The sequence below is a fragment of the Phocoena phocoena genome, chromosome 12 (assembly GCF_963924675.1).
Source record: "Phocoena phocoena chromosome 12, mPhoPho1.1, whole genome shotgun sequence".
In the NCBI taxonomy this organism is placed as follows: Eukaryota; Metazoa; Chordata; class Mammalia; order Artiodactyla; family Phocoenidae; genus Phocoena; species Phocoena phocoena.
In genome coordinates, this window is record NC_089230.1 from 66,894,447 (window position 1) to 66,914,278 (window position 19,832).

Sequence of the window (19,832 nt, forward strand, 5' to 3'; positions counted from 1 at the left end):
CCTTACTTTGGGATTTCAAACGATTTGCAACCACTGAGGTCTAGAACTTTGTTCTGAAATACTTTGAGTGTTCTCTCCTACATGGCGAAAAAGAGTGAGCACAAATGTGGGCAGATTCCAAAGCCAAGCTCATGGGAGAAACCCCAGTCATGCAAGGGTGGACCATGCCCCTCTTCAGGAGGGATCCCTCCCAGGTGCCACAGGCAGACATGTTGCAAGGAAGCTCAAGACAGGGTAGGTGCACAAAATAATTGCTGACCTCTTTTTCTCTCTCTGATCTTCCAGGGTTCTTCCTAGCCTTGCTTCTCTGGTTTTTCTTATTTTTCTCTTCCTTCATGCCTTTTACCGTGGCCACGGGGTCGTGGACTATTTCTGAGGTGGGGGCCGTGTGATTGCTCATTGACCAATCAGAGATGGCCTTAGAGCTCCAATGAGAGTTGACAGGGTTGGCAGGAGGCAAGAGGGAACTTGCCCCTGGAGTTGCATATTCTAAAGAACTGGTTTCCACGGGTTCAAATTCATAATAATCCCACTCCAGGGCACTGGAGGTCATTCTTCAACTAATTCTCAGTCTTTACCATGACATAAAGCACAGTATCTGTAGAACACGAAGTTAGGAGTAAATTCTTCATAACATTAACCTTCTCTATCGCTACCCATCACCCAAGACAGGTAACTTCTGAAATGATTTTTTTCCAATTCTTAATCTCCCACCAGCTTCTTTAAAGAACACTCATAAAGAGTTTTCTTCCTTGAATTCCTACATGAGTTTCAAGGCTGATCAACACAGTAAATGTATAGAAGACACACATGAACCATATTCTGGCAAATGCATTACTTCAGGACTAGTAAAGATCAATTCTACTTTCTCCATTCCCAGCTGTTTCTGCACTGTTTTGTCGTTCGTTTTGTTTTGTTTTAAGCTACCTGGGAGAAGCAATGTACGCATCGCCTAGACCAAGGGAAAGATGCAAAAAAGAAAAAAAAAAAAAGATTTCAATAAGTGAAAGAGTTCCTCTCTGAAAGTAGAGCTGGCTTTCCTTCTGCTGCTATGTCCCCCTTTGGCTGCCTTGGCTCCTGAGTTTTTACTTCCTATCTTGCCTGATATAAACAGCAGTAGTTCTAGAAAGTCAGCATGGCTTTTGCTTCAGGAGAACACAGTGATACTCGCAGCTCAGGACCTGAGACAGGAGTGTTGGGTCAGGATGGGTTAGCATGCCTGGTACTGCAGCCTTGCCACCGTGGCAAGCAAGGGCGTCAATTACACAGAGAAAACCAGATGCAGTCCAACATATTTGCACCAAGCACCGAATGCCCTGCGTTTCCTGTGGTCAGAATCTCTTCTCTCTCCCTGTGTTTTTGCTCCTGTCATGTAAGGATAAGATATAATCAGGTATGTTATGATGGCTACACTGCAAGGAAAGAAAAAAGTGTTGGGACCCAAGGCAGAAATCCACAGCTTAAAGCTAGATCAGCATCTTTTGAAAATAACATCCTTGACTCAATAGGTTCCAAATATAACCAGAAATTTATGAATGACACTGACAGCCTTCTGCCCGTGTATATGACATATTTGGTTATTTCTTTGTGAATGCCGTCCTTCTCAACTTGGGTGTTTGCCAAGTTTTAGGACCTTACACAGACTCAAAGAAAACTGGAAGCACTATGGTAACCCACACCCTAGCCCACCTGAGTGTCTGAAATCTGATAATGTTCTGTAACCACAGAGATTACAGGTGAATCTGGAAGGGGTTTATAAATACTAACTCTCCAAGATTCTGTGTTCCTCACAAAAGTTCTTTCTCCTTTGAGTCCTACTATACAAGTTAGAGTTAGAAACAGAATTAAAAGTTTCTGAAAATAGCTTCCAATCAGATTATCATTAGGATATTTTCCTAATAGCTCACTGGACGGCAATTTACATAATCTTTTCTACATCCGCTTCTTAGTTCACTCCCTTCAAAGACCCAACAGGGCCACCCTATGCACTAGGTGACCCCATGCCAGCCACTGCTGATTTACTCAGGAATGGATTCTTGACTCCAAAAGAACCAACTGGAATCTCTTTCTAGATAATTTGACTAAAGAAACTCAGAGACTGAGTTTCAATCATGGCAGAGCACCAGAGTGAACTCTTTCTGGAGGCCTCCTTTTTCTCAGATTCCATGAGGTCAGTGTGCTGTTGTTTCTTTAAATAGGTCCTTTTTAACTGAATGTATACAGCGTAAGAGAAATCAAGGCGAGAAAATAAAAAAATTAAGTTTTTAAGCCTCACCTTTTCTCCAGTTATGTTTGGTCAATGACACATTTCCAGCAAGGCTTGCCCATACTCGTGTGTGCGTGCATGCGTGTGTGCGTGTGTGTGTGTGTGTGTGGTGTGCTCCTTTATACTGAGACAGGACCAGACAAGATGCCCTTCGAGGCTCTGCACTTGAATAATACTAGACAGGAAATACTACCACTAGATAGGAACCATGATGGAAAGACCAGCTCACACTCCCAAACTCAACCTTGCTACTGAGAATGGGGCCCACAGCAGACCTTCAAGAGGAAGTTCTTCCCACCAAGATGGAGCTACAAAGTGCTGGAGAGCATCTCTTACCGCCCACTCCCTCCCCTCATAGCTAGTTACATGTTGTGGGATTCGAGGCAGACAAGCCCCCTTGACAACCATGCCCTGATAGAATGATGGCTTCTACTCACATCGTCCTGGACATCGAGGTCGCAGCCAGCCTTCAGCAAGATCTGGACCACAGAAAGATGGCCCTTATTGGCAGCAAGATGCAAGGGGGTCCGGCCATGCTGTTAATGCAGAGCAAACACTGATTTCAGAACAAGACGTCACACACTCTTCCCCTGGGGGCGGGGAGCCTAGAGCAAGGTTTGCACAGTGGCGCTCCCCGCCACCCCCCCACACCCCACCCCGTTCAGTTTGGCAGGAGATTCTTATGGATTCATCCGGAATTCAAGTTTGTCTTGGTTAACCTTGGCTATTGGCACTGTGATCAAGGAACAAAATATGCTCAAAATGTGGAGACTTCCCTTAGTGCATAATTTCCACTCCCCGCTCATCCAACCAGCAAGTAGGAAAGTGAGGGCTTTCAAGTTTTCTCTTATTTCCCCACTGGTTTGATAGTCAGGGATGGTGAAGTGGCCACAGTGAATCTGATGGGGTAAGAGATGGGAGAGCAGCAAAGAGTCAAGCTAATCAGCCCCAGAGAAGTCTAGTTAGTAATTCCTCAAAACTGAAACTGATGGGACAAACCATTAGAACACATTCTCCCCTCTTTAGAGACAAATTTTTAAATTACAAAGTATTTCAGCCATTCAAAAATATGAACATTTTAAAATGTACACAACCACCAATCACTTTAAGAAAAAATTAGAGAAACCGTAGCCATTCCTCGTGAACCCCTCCCAGATCTCATTTCCCCTCAACCCCGAGGTAACCGCTCAATTTGGGATTCGTCATTCCTGTCCCTTTTATTACACTTTACTACATGTTTGTAGCCACGCACAACAGATGAACATCGTTTTGCTTGTCTTCAAACCTTACATAAATGGTATTAAACTGTACAATGTCATTTGGCAATTTGGGGGGGTCCAACATTATATTTTTGAGTTTTTTAAAAATATTGTCACATCATTCACTCATTCTCCCGCTGACGGGTTCCAGGTTGTTCCCAGTGGCTGGCAGAACACACATGAGTGCACGTCTCCCGTGCACCTGAGCGGGCTTCTCAGCCCTGCTGGTGGGTCATAGAGATGACCATTCCCTGCAAGCGGGCTCCTGAGCCGTGACACTGAGGGTTGCACTCAGAATAATCCTCTTCGGTGTAAATCAGTTTCCATCTAGAGAACTGACCTTGCCAAACGCCTAATTCTCCAACTTTTGAAGGAGCCATTATGTTGCCTTTGCTTTCTCCCTCAAGTTCACCATGAAGAAACGTTCCCACCCCAGCTCCAAACAGCATTTAACCATGCACGGCCCCACCTGTGCTGAAACACTCCCAGGGGAATAAGGGTCTCACACGGCCTGAGTCCTTTCTCGCATCTTGGTAAAACTTCCCAAAGGCTTTTACTGATATTCTAGCAGGATAAACCCACTTATGACCTCGATCAAGCGCCAGTTTGCCGTGGGTAACTAGCCCCGCAGGAAAACAAGATAGCAGACAATAAGGGATCTTAACTTCAACCCGCGAAATGCAATCAAAGCAACAGAATGATTCTGGAAAGAAAGAGGTCAGAGCTCACTTTAAAATTAGAATTCTTAATTAAGAAAAAAGTTTGTCCTAAGAAAGTGGGCTATAAAAAGCCTTCATAAAAAGGCAACGTCTGAGATGAGATGAAAGCGTGACCTGCCTTGGCTGGCAACTGCTCAGCGCGGGCCGCTTAACCTTGACTCCTCCGACGAAATGTCCACAGCTGATGAGATGGAGCCAGAGAGCCTGGTTCCCGCCCTGCTGGGCCTGGCCCCGGGCTCCACCTGTCCTGCGTCCTCATCCAGGCCATCGGATCAGTGACCCTCACAAGGCTTCTAAAGCATCCTGAAACAAGGGGAAGCCCACTGCATTTGTGAGGAGAAAGACGTGTGTGCTGTGAGGAGGCCTGACAGGATGGCGGGACACAAGAGCTTCTGAGCATCTGGAAAGTGCAGACCGTGCGGGCAGAAGTTGCCCCGAGAGAGGCTGGGAAGGAGGCCACAGGCCGAGGAGTAGCTGGTGCCCCAGGTCAGGGGAGCCCCAAGGAACATCCCTGTCAGCAACCAGATATTACAGTGTGGAAGCTGAGGCCCAAGGAGGCGAAAGGGTCTGCCCAAGTGAACACCAAAAAATCAGAAGATCCAGAGAAGGAAACACCGATGTGGTTCAAACCAGGTCACGTCTGAAGGGCACTTCAGAAACTATAGATTACTAACAAGGCGGCCCTGGACTGGAGGCAGCTTCCTCATCCAAGGTCAGCAGAGTCCCCTCTGTGGAGAAAAGAGAGGCCAGAGGCACTGGAGCCCGACAAGCCTCATTCAAATCCCGGCTCTGACTAGTAACACCTGTGAGATTTTGTGCAGGACACTCTCCTAAGCCCCTTTCCTCATCTGTGAAATAGGAACGGTCTCCACTACCCACCCCGGAGGCTTCAAACAGGATAAGTGAGGTAACGCCCACCATCCATCACGGGTTTCCTTCCCTCCAACTGTCCCCAGCCTCACCCCTGAAGACACCCCAACCGCTGCCTCTCCTCCCTGACACCCCTGCACCATTGCCTCAGAGACAAGTGAGATGTTTTCAAGGGCACAGACCTGGGAGAAGACTTGGACCTCGGGTCACCTGGATAGCCAGGTGGGCCCTACGCTGCAGGGTTTTGAAATACAAGGTCCCACGTCTCCACGTCTCTCTGGAAGGGGCTTCTTTACTGAGAACACCCTTCTCCAGTTCTGCGAGAAGAAATGTTCCCGGCTGCCTTCTCCACACCACAGCACTTCAGCTCCCCTCAGGGAACCACCAGTCCTGTTCTGAGGGCCCTTCCCACTAGGCCGTGATCTCCCCGAGTGCGGGACTGCACCTCAAACCAATCCCGGCGCTCCTCAACCACAGGGCAGGCTGGGCCTCCCAGGGTCACTGGAGCAAATTCCACAGTTCCACGCTTGACCAGAGACAAGGCGGGCCCGGCGGGCTGCAGCCTCCAGGTTCGGGGACGTCTCAACCCCTCAGAGGAGGTGTAGGCATCCTGGGGGCTTCACGAGCATCTGAGCAGCTGCAACAGTGACACAGGGGCTCCTCTGAAGAGGGTCAGTGTCCCCCTTGCATGTCTGGTTCCTTTTCTGGCATCTGGTAAAACTACAGCAAGTAGCAAAGGCGGTAGTAACTGGTTTCCCACTGACCCTGAAGCTGTTCACTCCTGTCCCCTGGGCTCTCCTAACACAACCACACACACACACACACCACCCACCCAGAAATGTGCTTGGTTTTCCAGAACATTCTGTAGTGAAAAGCAACAAAAGTAGAGCCATTCGGGGGAGTAGCTGCTCCCACCCAGCACACAGGGATACCCCAAGGTCATGCCTGACAAACGCAGAAGGCTGAAACCACCCTAAGTGTGAGGGGCAAATAAAAACTGATCCTTAGAGGGGTCTTTTTTTTTTTTTTTTTTTTTGCAGTACACGGGCCTCTCACTGTTGCAGCCTCTCCCGTTGCGGAGCACAGGCTCTGGACGCGCAGGCTCAGCGGCCATGGCTCACGGGCCCAGCCGCTCCGTGGCATGTGGGATCCTCCCGGACCGGGGCACGAACCCATGTCCCCTGCATCAGCAGGTGGACTCCCAACCACTGCGCCACCAGGGAAGCCCCTAGAGGGGTCTTTGAATGACCTGAACTTAAGGGTACAACCGGTCTCAACCTCCATGCCCCTAGGAATGGCCAGTGGAAGACTTGGGAACAGAAGAAAAGACTGTGGACCATGAATGATAAGAGGAAGAAGTTTCTGAAGCACTGGTTTGTCCTAGGCCCTGCCTAATTCAAAGACCAATTTAACCCAACTCAACCAGGCCCTGGTGAGCCCAGCAAGACCAATAGCAACAAGGATGAGAGCAAGGGCTAGCAGCAGCTAACATTTATGGGACGCTTACGGCATGGTAGGCACATGTTAAGAGTTTTACGTGTATTAGCTCATTCAATCCTCCCAACGACCCTAGGAGGTAGGCAGCATTATTAAGCCCATTTTACAGATGAGAAAACTGCAGCATAGAGAGACAGTCACTTGCTCAATGTCACGCAGCAGGTAACTCGAGTCTGGATTCACCCCTAAGCTATCTGACCCCAGCCCGCATGCTCTGGCCCACCACACTCCCTGCTAGCTGCTTCCTGTTGGGGGAGGCACTCCCCTGGCAGATGCCTCCACTCTCAGGACGCTCCCGCGGCTCCCAGATGATCACCCCTGAGGGTGCTTGCAAATTACCTGGTTTCCTCGGAATCTCCAGATGAGGAGAGAGGCTGTCCATTCTCACTGTACATCTGAATCGCCTGGGGAGGTTGGTCTGTGTGTCTGTCCACCCGTGCTGATGCCTGAGGCTTTCCTCCAGAGTTGCTGACTCAGTGCTCTGTGACGCGCAGGCAGCGGGGCGAGGGGGTTTATATATCCTCCCCAGGTGATTCCGATGAGTGACCTGGGCTGAGGAGGGGCCGGAATAATCCTCCCCAGAGCAGCCACAGGCCCTCAGGTGAAACCTGCCCAGTGGGGACTGTTCCAGCAGGAGTCATTCCTCTCGGTACATTCCTCATGACGCTTTCGTCCCCGGCTGTCAGTACAAAACACTAAAAGACTACATCTCCTCAACCCAGAACTTTCTGTATCTTAAGAGAGTATATAAACAATACAATGACACTACTAAAAATTCGGAAAATGAAAGCAAATCATCTGTGATTCTACCACCCCATACAAGGATTATCGTCTTTACCCCATCTTTTCCACTGCATCTTTTCTATTGGTGCTTTTACAGTTACATTCACAGGTCACATGAAACTAGCTTGCTTGTGCATTAATAGTGGTCCTCAAACTTTATTGGGCAGCAGAGGCTTGTTAAAGACAGCTCTCTGGGCCCCCTTCCAGGGTTTCTGATTTTGTAGGTCTGGGGTGGAGGCTGAGAATTTGCATTTCTAACAAGTTCCCAGGAGAAGCAGATGCTGCTAGTATAGAACCACATTTTGAGAGCCACTAACATAAACCACTGGTTTTCAATGCTGTTCCACATTAGAGTCACCTGAAAGTATTTTTAAGATCTCAAATTTCAAGCCCAGATTCCATCAGCCTAGGGTGGGGTCTTGGAGTGGGTGTTTTTTAAATTCCAGGTGATTCTAACGTGCAGCCGGAGGTTATGAATCCCTCGTTGCATGCTTTAAATGTGCTGGTCCCTCCAACCTGCCCTGGGGTCAGGACAGGCCATCTGAGAACAGCGAGGGGAGAGAGGGTGCAGGACCCTACAGAGAGCACATTTCCCTGATCCAACCAGGGAGAGGCAGAGGCTTGGAGCCCACTCACTTCCAGGGAACTGAATGGCAAAGGGCCTTGAGACGTAGCCAGGCAACAACTACAAAAAAGTGGCCTCACTGTCAACAGCTCTGGGCTCTGGTCTGGGTGCTGCTTTGTTCTGGCATGTTGAGCCCTGCGGGTCCCGATTTCCAGCAGAACTGCTGCATGGTAACATCAGAGTGACTCCCGTTCCAGCAGGTGACCCATAAATTACACTCTCAGGTGATCATAAAGGGCGCTCAGAACGAAAAGTCCCTGCTGCTCGTTTGGAAGAGCCTAACTCCCAGCTGGAGGGGGTGGGGCTCGGTCAGGGAATATTCCTAGAGAAGAATTCCTGTTCAGATAAAGATCTCCCCCAACAAGGGAGCCCAGCCAAAGGTAACCAGCTTAAAATACACCTTGAAAGAAAGTGGAGGTGTTTTGTTCCTCCCTGTGTTCAGATGTGGTACTTAATCCTTCTCACCAGACACTCCAGGCGGGCCAAGGTATTTACCCTGGAGACACCTCCCTCGGGAGGGGCGGAGCCCCAGGGAGGCGAACCAGGGGTAATTTGAGAACCACAAGCCAGTGAAACAAGCCTGGAAAGACTCTCTCTTCATACAGACTCCATGGTACCCGAGAGTCCTGGCCTGTGACCCTAGTCACTCATTACTCCAGTCAGGACCTGGAAGCTGGGTCACAGCTTCTTTCTCCTGCTTAGGTATCTCAGATCCTCCTTACTAAAGGGCAGGCCTTTCACACGGACAACACTCACCCCATGAACACCTGCCCCATGGATGCTGAGCCCTGACTCCTCAAGGAAGCTGCCTGGTCTAACAGAGTGGACCTGAGAAGTGAGAAGAAAGGGTGCTTAGCCATTCCTGGAACAAAACGATGTGCTTTTGCTCAAGCTCACACAGACACATGGGGCAAAAGGAGGCTAAAGGAATTGAGACTCATTAGCTCAAAGAAATAAAACAATTGAGCCATCTTAACTGGGTGCTGTTACAAGGAGGGCAGTTGCAGAGATGTGACCCACATGAAGGGAAACAGTTCAACAAGAAGAATTTAGGTATAACCTAAATTAGTGTAATAATTTCAAAATGACAACACTTCCTTTCTTAAGATCATGAGAAATACAATAGGTCAGGGTCATGCAGCCTTTTTTGAGGCGAGTAAAGTCTGTCTGTATTACCTGCAGCATTAAGGAAATAGGAAAGAGAGAGAGGAAGCAAGAAAGTTGTAACAGTAGTAAAGTAGGAGTGGCACATATTTTAGAAACAATATAATATTCGGATTGAAAAGTGTCTTTGAGAATTTAATTTGGAGAGGATAAGTAAGGCTAGCAGAGGGTCAGTGATTTTCAAGAGCTCAAGTTTTATTTGTGGCAGAACAAATAACAGCTGGAATCCTGGCCACTTGGCCCCTTGTTCTGGTTTTAAATTGTATTATAAGGCTCCCCACAAACTTTCTTAGGTGTCCCCAGGGTCCCCTTATCATAAACAGTATTCCCAGAGCTCTGACTGCCTGGAATGGTGTAGATTTGGGTCCAAAACTTCAAAGTCCTTCTCAGGCTTATGATTCAATGAAAACAAAGTTATCAAGATATTCAGGGAAGAAAATGGACAAAGAAAAAGTGCCACGGATAAAAGGAAAGTGAGAAAGTAAAAGTTTACATTTAAAAAAATGTATAGTTTAAATAGACTTCAGAACTTTCTTTCTTTTTTGGAAATGTGATTTGTCTACCTGCCTACTTGAATGAGTGACACATCACATCTTAATCAGACAGTAGGTGACAAGAAACAGTGAGGGAATAAAGTCCTTGGATGACAAAAATCAGGATCCAATACAATCTCCGATTGGAAGGACAGGCTAATTTTAGCAAGACAAAATGTAATGGGGGCAGATGTAAAATTCCTGCACTGGCGGGGGTCAACAGTCCAATCATACTCGGGCAGGGCTACTGGGATTGTCCTCTAAAATAACAGTCCTTTCTTTTAAGATGGTCAGTGCCAAAAAGGTTCATAATGTTTCTCTAAGTCTTACTTTGGGGAGGGCCTAATAATCATAAATAATTGGGAGAGATGATTTTAAATGTGTATGGTTAGGAATCAATTATTCAAACATAATGGCTTCATTAATAAGAGAATTCCTTTTGAGGTGATGCAGAAACTGTTAGGGTTGGGCTTGCTTCTAGAAAGGTCCACCAACCAGAAGGACCAAAATATTAACTGGCTGTAAAGAATCCCATTGGTCAGGGACTTCCCTGGCGGTCCAGTGGCTAAGACTCCGCGCTCCCAATGCAGGGGGCCTGGATCTGGTGCCTGGTCGGGGAACTAGATCCCACATGCCACAACTAAAGACCCCGCATGCCACAACTAAAAGATCCCGCATGCCGCAATTAAAAGATCCCGCGTGCCGCAACTAAGACCTGGCGCAACTGAATAAATAAATGAATTAATTAAAAAAAAAAGAATCCCATTGGTTCCTATAGTACATCTGTTCCTAAGTTAGAAGGTATCAGTTAATGGCTTCCAAGCTCCTTGCAGGTAGCTACTTAGACTACATTTTCAGTACGTTGAAACACTGACAAAGCACTGTGGTCCAATGCCTGATGAACTATGGTTGGGAGGTAAGAACTGTCCTCTCTTATTTCCTGATTTTTATGGGAATCATTGCCTTTTCAGCAATTGTTAATATAATCATGTGGGTTTTCTTCCCTTTTAATCTGTTGGTGTAATGAATTACAGAACCATCCTTGCATTCCTGGATCAAACTCTACCTGGTCACATTGTACTATTCTGATATGTGCTGTATTTTATTAAGTAAGGTTATTAAGAATTTTTGTTTCTAATTCATAATTGGGATTGCTCTATAGTTCTTGTATTATTTCTCTCACTCATTTATATTTACCTGGTTTTGGTATTAAGGTTGCACCAGTTTCATAACACAAATCCAGCTTTCCATTTTGCTCTATGCTTTACAATAGTTTAAACAACATTGGGATTGGTTTTTTGTTAAAATACAGAACAGGGCTGTGAAACCACCTGGCTCTAGCGCTTTTTTAAAGGTTGCATCTTTAATCACATTTCTAATCTTTTCTATGGTAATTAGACTATTTAAGTTTTCTGCTTCTTGGGTGAACTAAAACAATTTTTTTATTATGGTTAAATATACATAACATAAAATTTACCATTTTAACCATTTTTTAGTTTATAATTCAGTGGCATCAAGTATATTTCCAATGTTGTGCAACCGTCACCATTATTCAATTCCAGAACTTTTAATTATCCCAAACAAACTCTGTAGCCATTAAACAATAATTCCCCTCTCCCCAGCCCCTGCTAACTTCTATCCTACTTTTCTTTTCTTTCTTTTTTATTACTTTGGCCTCACCACACAGCATGTGGGATCTTAGTTCCCTGACCAGGGATCAAACCCAGGCCCTCGGCAGTGAAAGCGCAGAGTCCTAACCACTGGACTGCCAGGGAATTCCACCCACCCTACTTTTCATCTCTATTAATTTGCCTATTCTAGGTGCCTTATACAAGTGGAATCATACAATATTTGTCCTTTTGTGTCTCTCTTATTTCACTTAGCATAATGTTTTCAAGGTTCACCCATGTCACAGCATGTATCAGAATTCTATTCCTTTTTAAGGCTGACTAACATTCCACAGCAATAAGGCGGCTGTCTGTAAGCCAGGAAGAGGGTCCTCACCAGGAACCAAATCTGCCAGCACCTTTATCTTGGACTTCCCAGCCTCCAGAACTGTGAGAAATAAATGTTTGCTGTTTACCCACCTAGTCTGTGGTATTATGTTACAGCAGCCTAAACAGACTAAGACAACTATTGATATGGGGATTACACTGATTGATGTAGAATCAGCCTTGCATTTTCACTTGCTCATGGTGTAGAATTCTTTAGACGTTGCTCTATTTGATGGAAACACAGGCTGAAAGAAGACCAGGCATAGTCACCACCTACTCACCCGTCTTGGTTTATATCCTTGGTTTATAACAACTTAAACATGCAACAGCCAGTTCTCACTGGAAACAAACCAACAGGCCTGCTGAGAAAGAATTTTCAGTCTCCAAACAAGTTCCTGGCTTCATTTATTTTCTGAAACCGAAGTCATTACAGCTTAAGAGCAAGAAAAGAGAAAGAAGAAAACTAATAGAGAATCCACCAACAGACCATCTGCACTGACATCTGAGCAGAGGCCCAAGTGGGCAACTCAGCAGCTTCTAAAGCTTCTTTCCTCTCTGGCTTCCTTATTTTATAGCAACCCTAGAGCGTGGATTAGGTGATGACACTTCGTGGAAGTCTTACAACAGGAAGATTACTGGCCTGGAAACCAGTGATCCTCCAATGCATTTCGTTCAGGAAAGACACAGATACTTAGGGGGTGTTACCAGCACATTAATCTGGGCTATGAAAGTCAGCTGTGCAGCTTGAGGCTTCTGTTTTCAGCGCAGACTGCTAAGGCAACAGAGCACACACTGCACAGACAGACCCAGGGATGGGACATGCAGCTGACTTGCTGTGTGAACACCCCGGTGCGGACTGGGCCTCTGGGCCACCGCACCCAGCAGGCCTGCCCGGAGCTGGGGAAAGAGGGCCTGCCTTCACTCCCGCTGAACACCACTGCAGACACAGCAAGAGGGCAACAGAAGAGGCCCCGCAGAGCAAGGCGCCCCTCCCAAGACTTCCCCAGAGGCCGTGAGCAAGCAGCCAAGAGACTCCGGGCTGACCCCGGACCCCCGTTCCAACAGCAGCGACGGCTGCCTCTCCTGAGGTGCTTGAGTCAGTGTTAAGGGTCCATCCCTGACGTTTCGAGGCTTGTTCTCCTCAGTCACAGCACATCTCCCCTCAGGCCCAGGTGGGGACTTAAGTCTGGGCCGTGACACCAATTCTTACACTGCCTTCTCCCTCCCCCAAAGGAGCATCTCCGGGGGGCGCCCCCTAACTTTGCGGGAAACACTAACTTAACTAACACCCTCACCATCCTAAGTGAACCCTCACTGAGATTTTCTTAGTATTGAGCCGGTAACGTGCCACGCACATCTCACAGGTGGGCCACACAACAATTCACAGCATGCATTTGCCTTCCCACACTCAAGACGTGGATCTCCTGCAGGTGAACTTGTTTCTGGCTTGCGTTACGGCATCGAGAACATCAGGACTCCGTGGTGTTCCACAAACAGCGCCATGAATTCCAGGCATCTAACCACCGACTTGGCAGCGCTCTGCAGAGAGCATTGCTCCATCCCACACACGGGGCTCCAGGCTCCCTGGAGGAAGGCCCCGGAGCAGTGAGCGGGTTCCCAGCCGGCTGCTCGTTAGAGTCACGGGGGCTCTGAAACAAGCCCAGCCACACCCCACATCAGTTAAATCAGAACCTGGGCATCAGTATCTTTTTAAGGCTATCCAGGTGATCACACATGTGGTCAATACTGAAAACTGCTGACCTACCGAGGGGGACTTCTGTGCCTCCGGGGACTACGGATGCAAGTGAGAAAACAGTAATTATGATAATAACTACCCTCCGCTGAGCTCCTTCTACATCCTTATTACACTGTACAAGCACTCTGCATGGATCACCTCATTTGACCCTGACAGCTAATCCCCGAGGTAGGGGTTAGGCTGATTTTACAGACAGGAAACCAAGGTTCAAGGAGGCCAGGGTCACAGAGATGGTGAAGTGATTCTCTGCCTCTGCTCTTGGGAAGGAAAAATTGAGAGATTTTTAAACGGGTGACAAAGTCATAGAGACAGGAAGTGGAGCTGTAGGTTGCCAGGGCAAGGAGGGTATGGGGTGGAAGTGTTTAAGGGGTACTGAGTTTCCGTCTGGAAGATGAATTCTGGAGATAGATGGGGCTGGTGGTTGCACAAAAATGTGAATGGACTTAATTCCATTGAACACTTAAACACAGTTAAAGTAGTAAGTTTTGCGTTATGTATATTTTACTATAATTGTTAAAAATGAAAAGAATTTAAAAATAAAAATATAAAGTGGGTGAAAGCGAGAGAGATGACTAAGTGCCCCATTTCAGGCGCAGTGCAATTCCAGGTCATCTCCGGGTTAGCTTCCTTGTCTTTGAGCTATTTCACAAGTCTGTAAGTCTTAGAACCCTGAGGGTGATGCCAACAAATTGTGTCTAGCAGATTCAGTGTATACTGGCCAGTTTTATACCTAATAAGCAAATTTATTTCCGCTTTCCCGAGACCTGCATATTTGTAATTTTCTGCATTCTCTTTTGAAGCAGTTGCAACATCTTCCTGGTTCCCTCACTAATTGATTAAATAAAATCTGAACACGTGTTCGTTTTATAAGAGTTGCTCAGAATTACCACCATATGTCAAGTTTCCCTGATTTCTGACAATAAACTACAAAGGCCTGAGTTTTCCCAGTGGAGATTTTCTTCCCACAGGGTGATGCTTCCAGCTGTTGGAGAACAAAAAGCAGATTTTCTGTGTGACCTGACGTGTAACTCCACACCCTCAGGGCCCCCATGGAGCGTGTGGACCCAAGAGCAGGACCGGGGCTGCATCAGCCCTGCGCAGGCCCAGCCCTCACTCAGGAGGCGAGAACACACTGGCTACTGGGTGTGAGATGAGAAGTCCCAGGCCGCCTTGGGAGGGTGAGGAAGGGGAGGAGATGTGTGGAGACTCCCGCCACTGGCCTCCCATCAGCCACCCCTTGCTTTTCCCCCTGACTCCCGGGAAGCTGACACTAGACACAGGCCAGAGCTGGTGAAAAAGAGAAACTCTATGAACCCATGCCGAACGGGAGAGGAACAAAGGCCAAACAGAGCCACTGCCGAGAGCTCCTGGCGAGGAATGGAGAAAGGCAGGATAAATTCGGAAGAAGGGCCAGGAATAGAGGGAGGAGGGAGGGGCTGGTATAGCTCTGGTCACAGCGTGCTTAAAGGGCAGTGTTCCCAGGCCCCCCTCTCTCTGCCAGGAGAGTGTACACCGGCGCAAGCTCCATGCAGAGCTGTTCTGCTCCAGGTCTGAAAATTACAAGGGTCTGCCCTGTAATTATGCCCTGCCCCATCAGTGCCACTCAAAGAAACCTGTGCCACAGACAGAACCACGCTGTGCAGTAAGACCTCAGGACAAGGTCAGTAGCTGCCACATAATTTCTAAGAGCAGAGGATTAACAGCATCTAAATGCCCATCAATAGGGGATGCGTGAAGCCAATTACGGTTCACTGAAGAAAAGCAAAGGGAAGAAGAGTATGTATAGTGTCCTACAGTTTGCACAGAAGCAATCTGTGGGGATATACATAGAGATACATCTATTTGCACATATACGCATAAACTATCTCAGGAAAAAAACGCAAGAAACAGGTAACACAGGTTGCCTTCAGAAAAGGAGACACTGAGCCGCTGGGAGACAGTGTGAAAGACTTATCAACTTTTTGTGCCTTCTGTTTTAGAACCATGTGAATGTAAATATTACCTGTTCGAAATATTTAAATTGGTTATATCTTTTTTTTTTTTTTTAATTTTTGTCTGTGCCGCGCGTCATGTGGGATCTTAGTTCCCCAACCAGGGATCAAACTCGTGCCCCCTGCAGTGGAAGCCTGGATTCTTAACCACTGGACTGCCAGGGAAGTCCCTTTTATATCTTTTTAAACAAATGTATGGAGTCTTCTGGAAGAAGCATGTGACAGACAACACATTCTCTCAAGTGGACACTTCATCTGATCAACAGCCTTGTAAGCATCTATTTCTCACGCCACCCTCCTCTTGGGGACTGGGGATTGGCACCTCTCAGGAAAGGACTACAAACCAACAGCCTGGCAAACAAGTTCAGACCCACCCAACTCCCGTAAGTCCTAATATTAAACACACTCCCACAGAATCAAAACCAAAGCAAATGAGCATCAACAAAAAAGATCCTTGGCTTCCACTGTTCTGGCTGCATTTCTTGAGGCCGTGAATGTACAGCATTTATCCACCTCCAGCCTTCCCTTGGGAGTGGCTGCTGAAAATATCCACCAGCCCCTGCATGTTCTTCATTTCTGCAGACACGATCAAAAGTCAGGCTTGGGAAAGTGACGTTACTACAATCAAACCATTTGCAGTTCTCTTTTTAAAAGTTTAAAGTTTATATTTATTGGAGCATAATCATTCACTAGTAATGGGATACCTAATATGAAAGCTCCACAGGAGCCACAAACAACCTATAAATGTGTCGGGGCCCAGGTTAAGTCACCCAAAATAGGCCTCAATAGCACACTGATTATTTTGAATTAAAGTTACTTGAGGGCTTCCCTGGTGGCGCAGTGGTTGAGAGTCCGCCTGCCGATGCAGGGGACGCGGGTTCGTGCCCCGGTCCGGGAAGATCCCACATGCCGCGGAGCGGCTGGGCCCATGAGCCATGGCCGCTGAGCCTGCGCGTCCGGAGCCTGTGCTCCGCAACGGGAGAGGCCACAACAGTGAGAGGCCCACGTACCGCAAAAAAAAAAAAAAAAAAAAAAAAGTTACTTGAGAAATAGCCGGTGAGAAAAAATACTTTAAAAAAACACTCTGACCACCCCACCTCTTTCCCTCTGAAAGCAGGAAATAAATCTCCCATGTGAAGATATCCTCCCTATAAAACAGGGGGATAGGATAGAAAGCATCCTTACTACCAAAGCTAGAGAATTCAAGGCTAAGAAAGCTGTATAAGCAAACTTCTTCATGAGTCTGCTTTCCCAAGCACAAGCCCCTTTGTTTTGTTAAATCTTCACAAATAATTGTTCCTTTGTCTAAAAATGATATATAAACGAACTGCTTTGGTCACTTTGGGATGGGGTGGGCGGGGACCCCATTTCTGTGAGACCTCTGTGTGTATGAATTAAATTGTTTTCTCCTGTTGATGGGTCTTGTGTCAACTTAATTATTAGACCAACCAAAAGAACTTTGGGCTGGGGGTGAGGGGAAATCTCCCCCTCCCCAACAAATGACTAGAACAAAGTTATTAAACCCCCTTAAGTTTATTTCCTTATATAACAATTACTATATTTAGAACAGCTATTTTTTTAAAAATCAAGGAATGATTTACATTCAGGAAAATTCACCATTTTTAAGTATTCAGTTTGATGCGTTTGGATCAATGTATAGAATCATAGAAAACCACCAGTGCAAGCAAAACAGAGACTTTCATTTCCTCCCCCAAATTTCCATCTGCTTTCCTCCCCACCCCCACCCCGGTCAGCCCTTTCTACCATCCCTGGTCCCTGGCAATCACTTATCTATTTTCTGTTCCTATAGTTTTGACGCTTCTAAAAAGTCCTACAAAGGGAATCACACTGTGTGTGGCCTTTTGTGCCTGGCTTCAAATGCATAAGGCTTTGAGAGTCATTCATGTTCTTTCCTCTATTGGTAGCTCAGTCCTTTCTGTTGCTGAATAGCATTCCCCAGTATGTTCATCAATTCAGCAGCACGGATGAGAGGAGGTTTACTTTAAGGAATTGGCTCTTGCCAATTGTGGAGGGTTGGCAAGTCCTAGCTGCAGGTAGGCAGGCAGGCTGGAAGCAGAATTCTCTCTTCATTCAGTGCTGGACACCGCTACACAGCTGTCATCTCGTTTAATCCTCACAGCAACCCCGCAAGCTGGGGGATTAGCCTCATTTTTCAGATGAGGGCATTGACTGGCCTGTGTCCTCCCCTCAGGACTCCCTGCCTGGTACTCGGACCACGACTCTCAGACCATAAGATATGCTGGTTGTTGCATCATCAGGACTGCCCGGTAACGGCTGCCACATCCAGCGCTTACCATGTGCCAAGTGCTGTTCTAAGTACCTTGCATAATTGACTCCGCCGGTGCTGAAACAACCTCATGAGGTAGCCAGTACTACCTAATCCTCATTTCAGAGGTGATGATATGAGTGACAAAGGGAACAAGTAAATTCCCCGAGATCACAGAGCTAGTAAATACGCTGGCGTTTGAACCCAGGCGAGTCTGGCTCCTGGGTCCAGGTCATACCCTCTGCACTACACTTCCTTGGTCGGGAATTCCTGAAGTTGCTTGAAAACTCTGGGAATGGTGTGTCTGTGGTGTTGGAGGTGGGGGGCGGAGAAGGCCCTTTGGCCTAAGCCCCTCCCACAGGACGGCCTCTTTCTCTGTGTGCATTGATGTGGAGAAGCAGCTGGGGAAGGGTGGCTGGCGGGATGCTGGAAGGAACAGGGACTGCGCAGGTGCCGTCCTAGCGTGGGCCTCGCAGCCAGACAGGGCTGGTTCCCCCCGGGGTTATTGACCACTTAACTGGGAAGTTACTCAACTGCTCGAACTGCTTCCTGCTCAGCGCCTCCCTTTCCCCTTTGGTATCACACAGACAGGAGCACAGGCTTTTTGAGCGGCGAGAATTTCAGTGAGATGGTAAATATACAGCACTGGGCCAGTGCTGGCACAGACACTCAACACACATTTCTGAACTTGATTTCATGTTTCACAAATTACTCAAGTAATATATGCTTGTTTTAATAAGCGGAAAAATACAATGGAAAAATCTATAAAAGCAAAGCTAATCATCTTCACTGCCAGGCAAACGGCATCAGCAGTCTATTGTGTTCCCCACGGTTCTCTGTGCTCACACAAATAGAGGCAGGCTGGCAGACAGAAGTGGACTTGCGCTTTAACCAAAATGCATCAGACTGTACCCATCACTTGCTACTTTCCTATATGCCGTTTTCATTTATCAATGGATATAACTGGTCAATATAAATGTAACTCTTTTCCAAGTTCTTTGTGCATGAACATGTATGCAAATGTAACATTTTACATAAATTACATAAATTAGATACACATGACATTGCGTAAGTTTGCATACGGTCTTTAGTTCTTTTTTTTCCTTGCCTTCCTCCCTTCCTTCCCTTCCTCCATGTTTTACCCCCCCCCCATGTTGCCACCTGCTGAGTTTTCTGCCCATCCACTCAGCAGTGAACTCTGGGGGGCTCACTTTCCATGCCTTGAGGCCCTGCGGCCTGTACTTCTTAATCATCTAAATCCTATGTCATTACTCAGGGGTGGTGGTAGGTATCAAATAGAAATTTGATAAACATTAATTTTATGAATGAAACTGCATTTTTCTTAACTAAAGCTGCATCAAATAACCTCTGTCTGGTTACTTTCAGAGAAAACGAAAGCTGTGGTGAAACATCCCAAGGACCAGCTTCCTAAAAGTTCTTTAAAAAGATACTGGAGTGGGACTCCCCTGGTGGCACAGTGGTTAAGAATCCGCCTGCCAGTGTAGGGGACACGGGTTCGAGCCCTGGTCTGGGAAGATCCCACATGCCGCGGAGCAACTAAGCCGTGCGCCACAATTACCGAGCCTGTGCTCTAGAGCCCACGAGCCACTAACTACTGAGCTCGTGTGCTGCAACTACTGAAGCCCGTGCACCTAGAGCCCGTGCTCTGCAATAAGAGAAGCCACCGCTTGACACAACTAGAGAAAGCCCGTGTGCAGCAACGGAGACCCAACACAGCCAAAAAACAAACAAACAAATAAATAAATTTACTAAAAAAAAAAGTTGCTAAAAAAAAAGAATGAAATAATGCCATTAGCAGCAACACAGGTGGACCTAGAGATTCTCATACTGAGTGGAGTAAGTCAGACAGAGAAAAACAAATATATGACATCACTTATACGTGGAATCTAAAAGAAGAGTACAAATGAACTCATCTACAAAACAGAGATAGATTACAGATGTAGAAAACAAACTTATGGTTACCAGAGGGTAAGTGTGGGGAGGGATAAATTAGGAGATTGGGATTGACATGTACACACTACTATATATAAAAGAGATAACTAATAAGGACCTACTGAATAGCACAGG

The 19,832-nt window shown here is 46.9% G+C and overlaps 1 protein-coding gene across 4 annotated transcripts in view; it reads right to left on the bottom strand.

Moving 5' to 3' along the window:
• The window catches only part of ANKRD6 (ankyrin repeat domain 6), a 140,526-nt gene that overhangs the window by 111,259 nt on the left and 9,435 nt on the right, over positions 1-19,832 (bottom strand). For all 4 annotated transcript variants that reach the window (XM_065888748.1, XM_065888747.1, XM_065888746.1 and 1 more), the window contains exon 2: positions 2,704-2,802. In XM_065888748.1, coding sequence (XP_065744820.1) covers positions 2,704-2,802 — 99 coding nt within the window. The remainder of the gene's footprint in view (positions 1-2,703; positions 2,803-19,832) is intronic.